Raw genomic sequence first — 16,951 nt, 5'->3', positions numbered from 1 at the left:
TCACTGCTTTTGATTACAAGGCAATGAACCTTTCATTTTTAGTTCATTTTGTGTTTCTTAAATAGTGTTTCACTGAAACATATGTAATCGAATTGATTTGAATTTGATTAGTTTAGCACTACAGTCTCATTATTTGTAATAAATACATCTGTGTGGTGTTACAGCACATTAAGAAACATTTTAGCAGAGCGATTGACTTTGATTATGATTTTTAAATGTATCATTACCTGATATTAAAACTAAATTCATTACAACTTAACTGGATACACCTTTTCAAACTCTACATACTGTTAGAAACTAATTAATATTCAAATTCATTTCTAGTCTCTGTTGAAGCTATACTGAGCAAGTAACACGTGACATAAAAATCTGAATGTGTTGGGTGGGCTTGGTAGATTAACTGATAATAAACCCTCAATATAACTTCCAATGAAAAATTCATATAGTATGTTTCCCCAGTTATTTTATAGCTGATTTTGTTTTTTTTTTTAATTTTTTTTTTAACGTTTTATTTATTTTTGAGACAGGGAGAGACAGAGCATGAACAGGGGAGGGTCCGAGAGAGGGAGACACAGAATCTGAAACAGGCTCCAGGCTCTGAGCTGTCAGCACAGAGCCTGACGCGGGGCTCGAACTCACGGACCGCGAGATCATGACCTGAGCCGAAGTCGGCCACTTAACTGACTGAGCCACCCAGGCGCCCCTATAGCTGATTTTCATATGTCAAAACTTAGAGTAGAGGAAAATATTTTTAGGAAATAAAATGTCAGGAATAAACTTTGTGTGTCATTATGTTAACATAATATATAAATATTGGTGTTAAATGTAATCAGAGCTACTGGATGGTACTTGAGTGTTTTATGTTGTACATTTTTTCTATTAAGTACATTATAAGGACATATTTTGAAATGTGAAAGGAATTGTGTCACTTAAAAGTAATGATTAGATTCTCTATAAATGCAAAGTGGAACAGAAAGTTAGTAGTTTGTTGGCTGACTTTGGCAAATGTCCTAGTTTGGACTGATTATCACTCAACTTTCTAAACTTCACTGTCTTAAAGTAGAAAAGAAAAGAAACTTTCAAAACGGCCTAATCAGTAATATTAGGTGCTGGGAAATATATGACATGGAAAATAGAAAATTTATATAAATTCCATTACAGTTTGCAGTAAGAATCTTACTCATTTACTTAAGTTCTGGTAAGATCTGAATATCTTTTGAAGGAACCAGTATACCCAGAATTAAAGATTGTGAAATCGGTCTTCTACACCAGTCAGCAAGACCTTGTTTTGTTTTTATATTTTTAATCATAAAGATCATTCACTGCTTCTTTTGTACTCCAATAATTTGATTTTGAAATTTAATTCCATTACAATGCACAGTCATTTACAAATCAATGAACTACTCCTTGTCCTGAAATTTTTGTTCCCACATTCTGATTTCAATATTTTACATTGAAGAAAATAAAAGATAAATAAAACAAGTACTATATTTAGGAATCAATAGTCTGATAAGTTAATTATATTTTGATGTTGTCTATGGTCCTTATATTAAGAATAAAAATATTAGTTACATATGTAAAGTATTTGAGAAAGGAGGTATGTATCCTTTCTATAAAATTGACGGTAACTGTAATATATTAATGTTAACAACCAAGGTTATTGTGAGAAATAGGTATAATACTATTGTAATGAAGTCTAATTAGAAAATCAATCAAATAAAGTATTTATTGTATATTTTAAAATCACTAAAAACAAATCGAGCCTCAGAAGAGTAGGAAATAATGTTTATTTAGATATTTATCAAACATTATAATCAAATAATTTCTCTTTATAAATATATGCATAATCTAGAAATACTCTGTAGCCTGTCAATATCTTAACTTTTTTGGTGTGGACATCATAGACTTAGTTAAAGTCATCTCTCATTTATATTATGTTCCTAGACCCTTCCTTCTCCTACCTTGGGGAAGGGAGGCAGCAAGGATCATTTTATCATCCACTACATGTATTTATTTTACTATTTGCAACTTAAGGTGCTGTATTATATTTATATAATAAGCCCTAATATTTTAATTAGTCACATATTCTTTTTCTTTCTTTTTTTTTTAAGAGAGAGACAGTGAGAAGAGGAAAGAGGGGCAGAGAGAGAGAGAGAGAAAGAGAAAGAGAGACAGAGACAATCATAAGCAGGCTTCATGCTCAGCACAGACCCAGACACGGGGCTCCATCCCACGACCCTGGTCTGGGATCATGACCTGAATGGAATCAAGAGTCAGATGCTCAACCAAGTGAGCCACCCAGGTGTCCCTAGTCACATATATATTCTTAAAAAAATAAATAAATAAAAAGTGCATTTCTTGATCTTGGTACTTATGGGCTAAATACCCGAATCCCTTCAGATGACTATACTTCTATGAAAGAAGCCCAAATCTTTGCACTGTTAAATGAAATTGTTTAGTAAATTAAATCAAGATCAACTGATGATCTGTATAATTTAGACTCAAACCTTCTGGGATCTTTTCCTTAAAACAAGAGTGCTTGATTTAAAATTAGGAAATTGCAGTGACTCTTTTTGGCCTTTGCAAATTGAGCCAAAATTAGATTTTGAAACTCACAGAGCATTTAAAATCTCAATTATCTAGTAGTCATAAAGTCCTTTTTTTTTAAAGATGGGACTGAACGTAAGTACTAGAAAAACAATGGCCAAAGTTATGCTAATTCTTGTCTAGTGGTAGGATAATAACCCATTTTGTTTTCTTTTGAAGTTCTTTTAATCATAGATGCTAAAGAAATGGAGTTGCAGTTTTGATATGTTATAAATCAAGTTAGAATGCTTCCATTAATTTCTTACTTAGTATTTTACATTTTTAATTAATTTCAATTCCATTCTCTTCCAGCTAAAATCAGAAAAAATATTAATTTAGATTTTATAAACTCAGTGCACAGTTCTGTAATCATTAGGGTCTCAATTTGAGTAATTTAATATGTAGCTGACACCAATAGGCTATTCCTTAAAGTATTCAATATTATGGCATGTGTTTAGGGATCATCTAAATATTAATTAGTAAGTTTATGAGTAAATGTTTATGTATAGGTAAAAGTAAGTCTCAATACTTTGGCCATATGTTTTATTGTAAAATGTTTTAATAATTACTGCACACGAACTGTGTTCTCTCTCATTCACCCTTGATTGTTCTTTCCTCTGCCACTGGCCACTAATATGGTTATTTTGGAGAGATTATTGTCTCCAAGATGGTTATTTTGGAGAGGTTAATGTCCCAGCCCAAATCCCACCATTTAGACTTCATGCAATTTTGGACAAACCTTTCAATGCTGTGAAATTTTGTTTTCTTATCTTTAAAATGAGGATAAGGAAATTTGACCTGCTTTCTTCATGGAGCTGTTATGATAAACACAATATTATTGTAAATGTTTTTAAAAGTATCAAGGCATAATAGATAGGTATATAGATAAAAATATGTTATGTGTGAACTTACATTAGCGTTTTACATATAAATATAACTTACATAATCGTAAATATTACATAAGAAATACAAGGATCAGAAATAGATGAAGTATATTGATAAATATTTATTCATTAAGTTATACTTGATAAATATATCCCATCAGTCTGGTCCAGTATACTATCTAAGTTAAAAAAAACCCAACAACCTGATGCCTTTTTCCAAGAGGGCACAGATTTTTCTTTTTTAAAAATTTTTTCAGTGTTTATTTTTGAGAGAGAGAAAGACAGAGTGTGAGCACGGGTGGGCGGGAAAAAGGGAGACACAGAATCCAAAGCAGTCTCCCAGCTGTCAGCACAGAGCCCAACACGGGGCCCGAATTCATGAACCGCGAGATCATGACCTGAGCTGAAGTTGGACACTTAACCAACTGTTTGTTTTGTTTGTTTGTTTGTTTTAAAGATTTTTGTTATAGAAAGGTAAGGCCAGGGTAGTCTTTCTCAAAAGACATCTTGAATACCTTTAAACCAAGATGCTGCTCTTGATGACATTTTTTCTTCTGTGACAGCTAGAAAGGATTTAGCTCAGCAGACTATATTTGCATACACTGAATATTTTTTAGCTGTCAAGTGTCACAAAACCACTTTCTTTTGACTCTGTTTCATTTAGTCACAGGCTATTATTTCTAGGCTAATTTGTAGGTTAAAGTGTTTCCTTGAGTGATATAGTGAACTAATAGAATGAGTGATGGAAAACTATGTGGATTCAGTAAATAATTTGAATATTACTATAAATACATGAATACCTTGGCCTTAAATCCTGAGATAATTAATTAGTGGTCCTCTCCTACTTCTGGGCAATCAAATCAACTCATTATCAAGTTTTACTTATTAGTAATTAACATTGGATAAAATCCTACATTAGATGTCTTCCTAACAATCTAAATGTAACAAATCATAAATTCTTACTGAGAATCTTTATGGAGTTAATACTTCCAACAAAGCTATATTTTTTATTCAATATGCTCTTTCTCTCTGTCTCTGTCTCCATATATAAATGTATATAATACCAAATGACAAGATTTTTAATAGATTGGAGGACAGTATCTCTGAAACATCTATATGATTATAAAGCAGTGTAATAAATATTACTTTGGCATATCCTTGGAATTCATAGATTTAGTACTATTTTTTAACATCTTTGAATGATTCTGAAGTTACATGATATGCAATAATTTGTAATTTTCTTTTGCACAAATTTAAATTAACATAGGCTGTGAAAGACTGGTACACCTGTTTGTTCTTGACTCAACACTGGACACACAGAAATTTTCCAAAGTGGTGAAACACTCTTCTGGTGAAAGTGAAGGGCAAGTGCAATGGTCTATGAGAATCAGATACAGAAGCTAACAGATAATAGAAGTCCCAGATACATTCAATAGAGAAATGTTCTATATTTGCTCTAAAGGGAAGGCATGTTTTTAATTTCTGAAGTTATTGCCTTATATGATAAGTTGCACATGATGATGATTTATGAAAATTTTAGATCTCAGGACATTACGTTCCCTGAAGGATATAAGGAGTGCTGTATCTCATGTTTCATGCTGCTACCTCTTTCTTCCCCATACTTCTAATGGGTCTTTCTCAGCTTTCTAGCTGCACTCCTGCTTTTTCTAAATCATTTTTGTCCTCAGGTCCACCTTCATCCAGTGTCCTATCATTGAGTATAATAAAATATAAAAGACATTTCAGTAGTGTTTATCATCGATATATAGATAAAGGAAAACTCCATATATTTTTGCAGTTGTACAGATTGAGACAAATCAATACAATGGAGCATGCCATTAGTAAACAGATAACTGTTACTATTTTTTATAGAAATACATTTTTCCAGTTTATTTTCATTTTTCATTGAAGTTTTATGTTGTGTTATTTAGGACATCTCAGTCTCCCTGAAGGCTAACTTCTAAACTTAGATACACATGATTCCATTTAAGTAAGGTGAGCAAATAAATATGGTCAGGGTCAACATATATGGAGTTTAGGGTTATCATACAAGACTCACTTTCTAGAAAACTCAGGGAAAAGAAGTATTCTGAATATTTTGGTTTATGTATATAGAAATTGTTTAGAAATTCATAATAGAATTTCTTCTAATTCCTTTTTCCTAGCTTGAATGAATTACACATCTGCATTTGGTTTCCTCTCAAACTTAGTTTACTATAAAATTTATCATCAAAGACAGAGAGGGAACAGTAGAATGCAGAGGTTAAGGATGAGGTCTCTGTGATTGCCTGGGTTGAGAGTCTACCCCACTGCCCAGTGATATGAACTTGGGGAGATGACTTCTTTTTCAGGCCCAGTTTTCTCATTTAGAAAATGAGGATACCCTATAACTTCAGTTAGAGGGTTGTTGAGAAAAGATATAAAGTTATTCTTCAAAATACTTAATGCTGTGCTTGATATGTCTTATGCATTCCATGAATGCAAATGCCTCTTTCTTCACATTATTATTATTATTATTGAAACAATGTACCAAATTATCACTAGTCTCACTTTCATTTTTACCCCTATTTCAATGTGAACTACATATTTGCAACATTATTATAAGATTCTTGTGTATAAATATGTAATACCTGTTGTGAAGATATCCAATACATGTTTGCTTATGAATATAATGACAAACTTTTTTACATCTGTAGTCTAAGGCCTACACTAGTTGATTATTTTAGTAAAGATTTTATTTTTAAAGTTTATTTATTTTGAGAAAGAGAGAGAGTGGGGGAGAGAGAGAGAAGGAGGGAGAGGGAAAGAGAGAGAATCCCAAGCAGGCTACACTAGTTGATTATTTTAGTAAAGATTTTATTTTTAAAGTTTATTTATTTTGAGAAAGAGAGAGAGAGAGGGAGGGAGAGAGAGAGGGAGAGGGGGAGAGAGAGAGAGAGAGAGAGAGAGAGAGAGAGAGAATCCCAAGCAGGCTCCATGTTATCTGCGCAGAGCCCAACGCAGGCTGCAACTCACAAACCGTGAGATCGTGACCGGAGTCAAAACCAAGAGTTGGACACTTAAAGGACTGAGCCACGTGGGCGCCCCAGTAAAGATTACTTTAGAAACATCTAAGTTACAAATTGATTCGGATCATACAAGTATTGGTACTGGATCAACTAGCTTTTATTTTACACATTTGATACACAGCATGAAGATATCTTAAAGTTAAAATTTTTAGTTAAGGAAAAATAATTTGGGGGAGAATATTAACTAAATTTGGGGAGGATATAACCACACCTGTATGACTTTACATACCTCACCATACTATGAGTAGTGGTATTATTATCACCTTTTTAGTTCTAAGAACACTGAAGCTTGGTAAGTTAAAGTAACTTTGCTTACAATGTATCCTCTATTGTGATTTAAAGTTTCATAATATAAACAATGCAACTTTAATCCTCCACAAACAAATCAGCCCTATGGAAATAGGTATTAGCTCACTTTTTCACAAAGAACCAAATTCAGCTCTCTACTGAAAATTAAAATTACATGTGTATATACAGCAGAATCCCATTTCAAATGAATAAATAAGTAACATGCAGGTGAGGAATAGAGGAAGGAAAGAAGAATAGGAAGAGAAAGGAAATCAGAAGGAATATAAACTGGGTGCCTGGGTGGCTCAGTCGGATAGGTGTGTAACTTTGGCTCAAGTCATGATCTCGTGGTTCGTGAGTTTGAGTCCTGCATAGGGCTCTGCTGATAGCTCAGAGCCTGCAGCTTGCTTCAGAATCTGTCTGTCTATCTTTCTCTGTTCCTCCCCTGTACACATTCTGTCTCCCTCTCTCTCTTTCAAAAATAAATAAAGGTTAAAAAAAAAAAGGCATATAAACCAATCTATTAAAAGAGTGGTCTCTGAGGATTAGGATTATAGATTTTGGATTTTTACATTATATATTTGTATCATACATTCTAATTTTTTTAACCCTGAGTATGAATTACTTTGTTAAAAAAAGAGACAAATATATATTATATATTATATATATATAACATATATATAATATATATATTCCTCTCTCTCTTTTATATATATACACATATATACACATATGTGTGTATATATATAAATATATATAAACTCATATATAAATCTCATATATATGTATATATATATCAAAATATATATATATCAAAAAACTCCAATTCATTGGCAATTCTGCTATATTCTAAGATACCATTATTTTTACCTGAATGATTTATTTACTAGAAATGAAAAAAGGTCTTTAAGAAGTTAAACCAATTTTTACTTTGGGATTATTGATGATGATGGAATGTGGTATTACTTATTTTAAAAATTAGTGCTTTGGGGATGCCTGAGTGGCTCAGTCAGTTGAGTGACTGACTTTGGCTCAGGTCATGATGTCATGGTTTGTGAGTTCAAGCCCCGCGTCAGGCTCTGTGCTGACAGCTCAGAGCCTGAAGCCTGCTTCTGATTCTGTGTCTCCCTCTCTCTCTGCCTCTCCCCCACTCATGCTCTGTCTCTCTCTGTTTCAGAAATAAATAAACATTAAATTTTTTTTTAATTAGTCCTTTATAAGAAAGCATAAAGCAGCATATATGTTCTGAATATTAGTCTAAATACTATATAGTCGTCAATAAGTCAACTTGTATTCTTAAACCTCCAACAGGCAAGTTGAAAGAAACAGCTTAAAAATTCAGCATTAAGAAGATGATCTTTATGCAACATGTAAATATAATCTTCCTTATTTAAAGACATTAAAACTAGCTCCATTCCAGTCACAGATATTATGCACTGATCTTAGTAAATTCCATTAGTATGTTTATTTCTAATATTAAGGTTTGTATTTTGAAACAGAGAACTTAGACTAATTGGAGACATTTTCTCACCTATTGCCTCCCCTTTATAGCTAAGAATGCAAGATTTTGTGACCAGTAGGTTATATATAAATCCTAATGGTCATTATTTATCTGCCTTAATTAAATGTGATTTTTTTTCTTGGCATACTTTTTGGTTTACAGTGGGCATACTGGTTTTGTGATAAAGACAACATTTCTTAACATGGCAATCTGCTGAATAGGTTGGACAGTGCTCTTTCCCTAGTAGTCATCAACTGCCTTTCTTTTGTTTTCTCATATACCCATGTACAATTGGGAAAGTGATGAAGGCATTGGGAAGGAAGGGGCAAGATGATATCAGAGAAGGTGAAAAATGTCCTGATGTCAAAAATGGCAGGCTAAGAGACTAGAATATAGGAAATATGGTATACATGTGGTAGGGCAGACAGAGAATGAGACAGAGGGGAGGAAACATTTTCCTACTGATAGAAGTCATCCTGAGAGGCACTGAGGTGACAGAAAATCTATGTCTAGTGCTGACATTTGCTTCCAGAGGCTCTACAAAGATCTGATCTAAGAGTCTCCAAATTTCTCTTGTGAGTAGACCATTCACTGTATCCTCCTGCAAAGTATGAAACATGATGGAACAGAAATGTTAACTAAATTAGTGCTTAGAAGCTCGCTCCTAATTTTTAAGATAGCTCATTCTGCACTTACTTTTTTGATAAAGTCAGACAAGCTGGCTATTGTTAAGGCATGCAGTGGTATATGAATCAGAGAGCTTCCTCTCCTGTTTTCTCAACTTGCCCGACTACAAAGTATAAGAGACTGAGATATAAAACAGCGTATTAAGTAGAGTGACCTGTTTTCTCTCACTGTAAGTGATCTTTCAAGTACCAATTAATAAATTCTATGTAACGACACTAGGAAATTTATCTTTCTGGTGAATATGGAAGACTAGTGCCTGCCTGTCAACAAGAACAGGTATTTTACTGTTAACTCAGATATTTTAGTAGGAAACTAGAAATGCTACACATTATACTGGCATCAGGAAATACTTCATTTTAAAATATTTAACAATGAGTGATACCTTCACTTGTGTTAACACATGACCTCATGGATTATACAAAGATATTTCCGATTTGAAACTGACTCTCGTACTTTAAAGCTGAGTCCTGATTTATAGATTGAATAATAAAAGCCTGAAATTGCTTTCATGCTTATTTAATCATGTGAGTGTTTTTTAAAATGTCAAATGGAATCTAGATTATAAATGAATTCATTTGTACTACCGAAGACAGTAGCCATGCTTTACAACAAATGTGGTATGCTTTCATCTACATTTTTCTATGATGGAATCAGAACTTTTGAAAGAATGACAAGCTTGAGGAAAGATCCAAGTAAAGATGCATTTCAAGTTAAAATATTTTATCATAATCTTTTTTTAAGTCAATGTTTATCATATTTCTATAGAATAGAAATTATGTTAAGGTTATCAGATTTTAGATTCTCTTTTCAATTAAATTCATTCAAAGTTGGAGATCACCACACCATTTTGGAAAATGTGTGGGTTTTCAAAGTTTGTTTTAAATATTGGCTTTGCTATGTGTTATTAGTGTGACATTAGTTAAACCTCTGGACTTCAACTTCTTGTTCTATAAAATAGGGGTAATCTTGCTGTAAGGATCACAGATGTTTCATGTAAGTTTTTATGTGAGAATGATAGTACCTTGCCTGGAAGATATGCTCAGAAAACACATAAATAGGATATTTTCATCATGTACTACACACTTTTTTTTGCAGTAAAATATTATACATTCCCATAGAACCTTCAAGAGTAGCAAGTGAATGGAGTTTTCAGTAACAGGTGGTCTCTTGATACTGACACTGGTACCTGACACTTGGCCAACTCAGGTTACTGATCACTGTTCTCTATTCCCTTAAAACCATAAGCAAGCCTATACATTTCTTTTTTTTTAATTTTTAATGTTTATTTATATTTGAGAGAGAGACAGAGTGTGAGCAGGGGACAGGCAGATAGAGAAGGAGACACAGAATCTGAAGCAGGCTATAGGCTCGGAGCTGTCAGCACAGAGCCCAACGTGGGGCTCGAACCCACCAACTGTGAGATCATGCATGACCTGAGGCAAAGTCAGACACTTAGCTGACTGAGCCATCCAGGCACCCCAGAAACATATAAACTTCTATATTATGTTAACCAAGAGACATAGAGATAATGAGAGAGAATGCTGTAGAGTTAAGGGACATTTGTGGTTTTCACAATGGTTTATTTTTAAGTTGAAGAACTAAAGGCACAAGAATAATTTCTTAATAATACAGTTTGAAAACAAACTATTTCCCTGAGAAGAATTCATGGGAACCTTTAATATGTCATTTGTGTCAAATTTATTTAAAAACTGTTAGTGCTTCAATTGTTATTAAGCTAAATGGCCTTAGTTCCATTAATATACTGAAAATAAAAATGATCTAAATAGTACATATAAGACCTAAAAGCACTATTTGGTCTCTTAAATTGCATCAGATTGATTCTGATTGAACCATACTTGAGTGTAGTAAAACTTTCTTTTGGACAAATAGCAGGCACAAAGACCTTATTCCATATTAATGCTATTATTACTATTTATAATATTTTGTTTAGTGTCCAAGCTAGCTACCTTTGGTGTTTTGGTGAGTTCTTACCTGTCATAGGATCATCACTGTTCCAAGAGTTCCAGCATTATCTGAATAATGCTGGAACATACACAGGGATAACTTCAAGCTGCACTTACATAGAATGCACTATCATTTATAAACCTTAATTTGCCATGCAAGTTTATATGACTTGCAGAAGGGAATGTCAGACTTGAGAATGTATATCAATGGCAAGGTAGCTCTTGCCTGCCATCTTTGGGTGCCAGCACTCTGAAACTAGTAAGAGCAGATGTGATGTCATGAAGGGATGACGTTGGGATGGGGCATCACTGTGGGATACTGACAAGAGAAGAAGGCACCCTTTGGGCACTCTGAACAGTTTCATTCTATCAAAGGTTTCTGCTAAAAGGCCACTAACTTAGGGAAATTATCATTCCCCATTGCTGGAGAAACCTACTATATTCACTTCTGATTATTTTAAGAGTCAAAATTTGGTGGATGAATTGCTGATTGATTGATCGATTGGAGTCTACTATTAACACATAACTTTATGTGCTAGTTAAAGCCTACTCAAAATGCAGGCTTTTGAAACTCAAAATCAGCTTTCTCACAAATCATGTTTTTTTGTGCTTTACAAACTCTTACTTTTTAATTCAGCAGCCAAGAATGTTCTCTTCTGTTGATCAGCACTGATGTTTCTGCTCTGACAGCCCTGCCCTGAGTTAATGCATTCAAAGATATAGCCTGAATGGTGAGAAAGCCACAGGGTGATGAAACAACAACAGCAATAATAAAAGAATTCCAGTGGACACAAAAACATATTGATGAATATATCAAACTAATAACAGACAGTGACTGGTTTCTCTTTCATTGCTTTACAAGATCAAGCCTATTGTTTGAAAAGGATCAAAGGAGAATACTATGCAGGATATCTGGATTAGAGATTCTTTCTCCCCTTGGTTTATAAAAACAGTAACATTTTTAAAGAGTCAAATCAGGTATGGAATGTTACTGAGAAAGGAAATTTCAGAATTGTATTCTCTGTAACTTTTGATCTTTCATTCTGCGGCTTAACAAAGGGACTTGATTAGTTGAAGCACCTGCAGTTTTAAATAGTTATCTTAACAGTTTGAATTTTTAGAAAAGTTCTCCCAGATGAAGAGGCAGTTAGTAATTATAAAACTGACTAAAAAGTGTGGTTTGCCGTGGTTCTTTGGGATACTTCCCTTAGCTCTGATTATTTACTTCAAACCAAAAGTGGCTTCCTTTTATTTTTCGCATAAAATCTGAACAATTTAACATAGCACTCAAGGACAGCCATCTGATTTGACCTTACCTCTGTGCCTTCATGAATCTGGATCTCAGGGTCCATTGCTTTCCTTTCAAACACTTCCTGAACTTTTTGGACTCCATGAAGTTACACAGCCTATTCCCTTCACCAGGTGGCGCTTTGATCCTCATCAATGGACAGGCTACCCCTCTCATCTCAGGGTCCCTTAGTTTCTGTCCTACCTTTAGTCATAAAGATATCTCCAGGCTCTCTCATACTGCTCCTATGGCACTTGTTTAAGGCTACATGGTATTATAGATATTTGTGTAGTAAAAAGAAGACCAGGCCCAGAAGGAGAAATTTGGGGTTTTACCCCTATTTTAAATGCTGTGGCAAGGCCATTTCAATTCTCTGAGCCTCAAGTCAGTCTGTGGATTTCATAACTGCCCTTACACTGTTTTCAGTCTGAGGTTTATTGGCTAAAGTTTTCTACTTGTGCACAGAAATTAAGTCTCAATTTCCTATAACGCTTTGGATTCAGTAAATATTTGCTGAATCAAATAGAATGGCAGGTGAGAAACAAGAAGTTTATTGACAAGTCCAGTGAAATAACTGGGGAAAATAAGAGCAAGTTTAGTTTTTGTATTTGACTAAATAAATGTTCATGTTAATAAATATTATCTCATTGACAAAAGGTAGGCGAGAGGCTGGTTATGGGGTCCCCTTTCCCACTCCCTCCATCTCAGCCAACAATTGTGATTTCCTTCTCTTAAATGCACATTAAAGGTTTGAATACTCTTCCTTCATACAATTAGGGAAAGGCAATATACAGTAATTCATAGCAAAGAAAAAGGCTGAAGATTAACAACTAATTCACGTTTCATTTGACAAGCTTCTGAATAAGCTCAGAAAGCCTTGCCAGGAAAACCAAGGTAGATCTCTTTATTTCAGAGAAGATAAAAATAACTCCATTCCTTCACAACAGTCTCAACCTTTTCAGTATTTCAACAAGTGGCATTTTGTGTCCTAGCTCACTGCCATAGCTCCGTGTTGGTAAAGATTATCTCCCTATTTCGGAGAGGATAAAAAATAAGCTTACCTCTATCCTTCTTAGGCCATCACATCTGCTATTCAATTATGTGCTCTTTGCTTGTGGATACCTGAAATAGTGAGAAAGAATAAAAAAGGAAAATTAAATATAACTCAACAGCATTTTGTGCAAGGCAAACATTTATAATTTTAATCAATGACAGACACACACTTCATAAAACTATTAGCATGCAACTCCAGCTGCAAAAACTGAACAGCAATATGCCTAAGCTGGTTAGCAGCAAAAAAGTAAACCAATCACATCGACAAAAGCCACCATAAACAAAAAAACTGTATTTAAAAGATGAACAGTTTTGGCATTCGTCCCTACCATCAAGTCTTTTGCTTTCTTTTTCCATCAAAATTTAGATTACGTTTGATGTTAGCAAGAGTTGCATTACTATTATTGTTAATTTTAGTTCTGTTTATTACCTTGAGGGTTATATATTGTAAAATAATTTTGGTGCCTCTAGTTAATGTTAATTAGTTGTTTTAATAGCCTATAGACCTATTTGTTAAGTTTTTGTAGGTTTACTTTTTTAACTATCAGGAACTTAATAACTGAGAATATTTAACATTACTGTTGCATAGGCAAAATTACAGAGTTACTATTAGTGTTACCTGTTTAACGTTTAGTCATCCTTTGAGTCCTGCGACATATTTCCTTAATAATCATCAGCCATCAAGTCTGATAGTCTCAAAAGAAATATCAGCCCTCTAAACTGCCTTCAAGGGCGGTGATATTTAGCACTGAAAATTACAAATAAAGTTTTTGAGGTTGAATAGCAACAACTGGCCAGTGACACTGATGATTTGTTTGTCAAAACAAATTGTTATAAACTACGCAAATGAAGTCCACGCACTCCTTTGAGTGAAAACAATAAAGTGAATCTACGCAATGCTTACATGTTGGATGGGATATTTAATGTGCGGGGAAACTCAAAGGTTGAAGAACTAGGCATTTAGACAGTGGTAAGTGGTACTCTTACCTCTTTATACTCCATTACTCTTTCTCACGAGAGACATGCTAATGCAAACAAGTCAATCAGAATTTGTGTTTAGCAAGATAAAGCTTAGAGGATAGTTTAAAATCCATTTATTATTCTAAATCCATTTTTTTCCATTAACATGTTATACATTAGTGTTTACTAACCATGATTCATGTAACAGTTTAGTTTGTTAACTTTTAAATTATTTAACAACCATAAGTTATTAATACAGTTTTTAAGTATTACACAAATATCTTAAAACAGGCTTGGGTTCATTTTTGTAATTTTTAAATAGAAAACATTTTAGGCATCTCTTGAAGAAGAAATAAAGCAGGCATTTAAAGCTAGAAAACAAGTAATTCCAAATTTAGTTTTTACAAAAGTTTTCAGCTTTATTGACAAATTATGGCAAACATATTTGACAAATTGTGGTTTCCTATTTAGAGTAGCTTACACATGGAACTTTATGTGTGTGTTTTTTTTTTCTTTTTTAACAAATACAGGTTAAAACACTGAACAAATTCAGTTAGCTACATACATACAGTAGCTGCTTGTTTTCAACTCCATTAAAACAGCATTTAAAATTAAATTTACAAACTTAATATCGAACATCTTCATCTAACTAACAGATATTAAAAGACAGGTTAAAACATCTTATCTACAACTTTATTATCAGCTAGTTCAAAAATCATATTACAGTCTTTTAGCAACCCTAAACAAAGTTTTTGCTAGTTGATTGAGACTCAAAATCTGTTAACAGATTCATGCTCTTTCTTAAGAAAAAAAAAAAAAAGGAAAAGAAAAAAAAGGAAAAAAAAAGATTACACACAACAATGAAAAACAACCAGGAGAATATCATCCTACTGAATGGTTTATAGACAGTGCTTGCCAATGTCTTTTTTAGTCCGTTTTGTAAAATAATACTAGTGTCAATGTCACGCCAACAGTATAGGGGGAAATACAAGAAATATATGGGAGAAATCATGAGCAGTTATCCCTAGAATAGGAAAAAAAAAAAAAAAAGGACTATTACTTGTCTTGTTGCTGTTTATGTGGAGACCACAGGCTATGAATTGTCTTTGAGGTGAGGTCACGGGTGAGAAGGACCTTCAATATCTACCATAGGGGTGCTCCCTGTATCCCCCTCTGGCTGACCTTGGCGGTGGTGCCTTCAGGCTGGAGCGGGTTGTGGCCCATTCTTCTGGTGCTATGAACAAGAGAAAGACAATAACATTCACGTGATTTCACAGTTACCAAAAACAGTCATTTAAGACACAAGAGTTGACCCAGAAAAAGTGAAAAAAAGATCTCAACACTGAAGGCTAAAGTCTTACTATGTTTTCCACATGGTGAGATCATCAAAAAAAGTGTATACTTTGAAATGCAGCCATGTGTAATTAAACTTGCAGGGCGTTCTTCGAAGAAGAGCAAGTTAAAGTCCTTGGATAATTCCACATTTATTAAGTGCAAAATTTTGTGCCACAAAAGAGAAGAGTATCTGTGTAAACCACTCCATATTTTATTCTTTATGCAGGCATCTAAAAGAAAGTGGATATAGGAATCTAGGGGTGCTTAGCCTTTGATTAACTTGAGAAACAACCTGTGAATCTTAAGACACTACAAAACCAAACCAAAAATGACTAATGCCTGTTCTCTGTCTCCCAAACTTAATGATTAGAAAACTACAGGGTGAGACCTGGGGCTTGCTGTTTTCCATTGATCCCCTAGAAGATTCTTAAGTGGTACAGGATGAGATCCTTCTGCTAAACTATCTTAGACAAAGTTAGTGACAGTGGAACAGAGTAAATTTAAGCAGTAAAATCAATAAAGAATATGCTCATGTCAGTTTTTACAAGTACTTTGAAAATAAAGAGGTATTACTACACTAAGAAAACTCCTCATTTACCTGTTAATCAGATTTTCCAGTAACTTTGTGTTCTGGAACCTAGCCAAACAACAACAACAACAACAACAACAACAACAACAACAAATAAGATGGCAAGCTTTTGAGTATTGGGGAAAATAGCCTTTGTAAAGTCCATGTTCCCAGAAGAGGAATGTAGGCCTCCTTCAAACGGCTGGGGACTTAATACTGGGCTCATGATTACTTCTATGTAACTCCTGAAGCTAGGTTATGTGGGTGTTTCAATCCTCATTCAGTTTTCAGTTGAGAGCTGACTTCATGCAAGGAGCTCTGGTGAAAGGAAGTAGGGACATAGAAGGGATTAGTAGAAAGAGACACACTGACATTGACAGCTAATATATAGGATAATGATGGTAATGGACATATCAACTGGAAAGAAACTGCAGATTGAGGCCAACTGATGTAGGGCATGTCCCTACATAGTTCAAGTGACCCTAAGAATATTTTTGTACACGTTCAGGGAGATTAAGGAAAAGCAGTAAGAAAAATTTAAATTGTACTCACTATACTGTATATAAAACAAAGGAGAGTGATATACAATGTAGAACAAGGATTAAAAGCCTATCAACATAGGAAAAAAATAGCATTTAAATGTATTTTTGGGGGGATATTCTTCATCAGAACTTCTTTATTAAAAATGATACCTAATGAAAAATTTATCTTTTCCATTGTTTAAGGTATATGCTTAAGTTTATCTCAGTATTTGATAAGATATAAAATA

The 16,951-nt window shown here is 33.8% G+C and overlaps 1 protein-coding gene and 1 long non-coding RNA gene across 15 annotated transcripts in view; one reads left to right on the top strand and one right to left on the bottom strand.

Annotated features, from left to right (window-relative positions):
* KHDRBS2 (KH RNA binding domain containing, signal transduction associated 2) overlaps positions 1-16,951 on the bottom strand; it is a 624,340-nt gene that overhangs the window by 30,856 nt on the left and 576,533 nt on the right. For 5 of the 13 annotated variants that reach the window (XR_008298548.1, XR_008298545.1, XR_008298544.1 and 2 more), the window contains 2 exons: positions 15,340-15,513; positions 13,328-13,388 (listed from right to left, as the gene is read on the bottom strand). Coding sequence is in view for 4 of the 13 variants with exons in the window: in XM_027057508.2 (XP_026913309.1) it covers positions 15,416-15,513 (98 nt within the window). In the remaining 9 variants the exon portion in view is untranslated. Of the gene's footprint in view, positions 1-7,910; positions 13,389-14,092; positions 15,514-16,951 lie in introns of those variants that run through there. The other 8 variants (XR_008298549.1, XR_008298546.1, XR_008298547.1 and 5 more) reach the window with 5 other exon arrangements.
* The window catches only part of LOC128315609 (uncharacterized), a 131,722-nt gene that overhangs the window by 83,645 nt on the left and 31,126 nt on the right, over positions 1-16,951 (top strand). The gene's annotated exons all lie outside the window — the stretch shown is intronic.

This window comes from Acinonyx jubatus, chromosome B2 (assembly GCF_027475565.1).
Source record: "Acinonyx jubatus isolate Ajub_Pintada_27869175 chromosome B2, VMU_Ajub_asm_v1.0, whole genome shotgun sequence".
Classification (NCBI taxonomy): domain Eukaryota; kingdom Metazoa; phylum Chordata; class Mammalia; order Carnivora; family Felidae; genus Acinonyx; species Acinonyx jubatus.
Note: the sequence above shows the minus strand (reverse complement) of the source record. Positions and strands in the feature narration are given on the sequence as shown.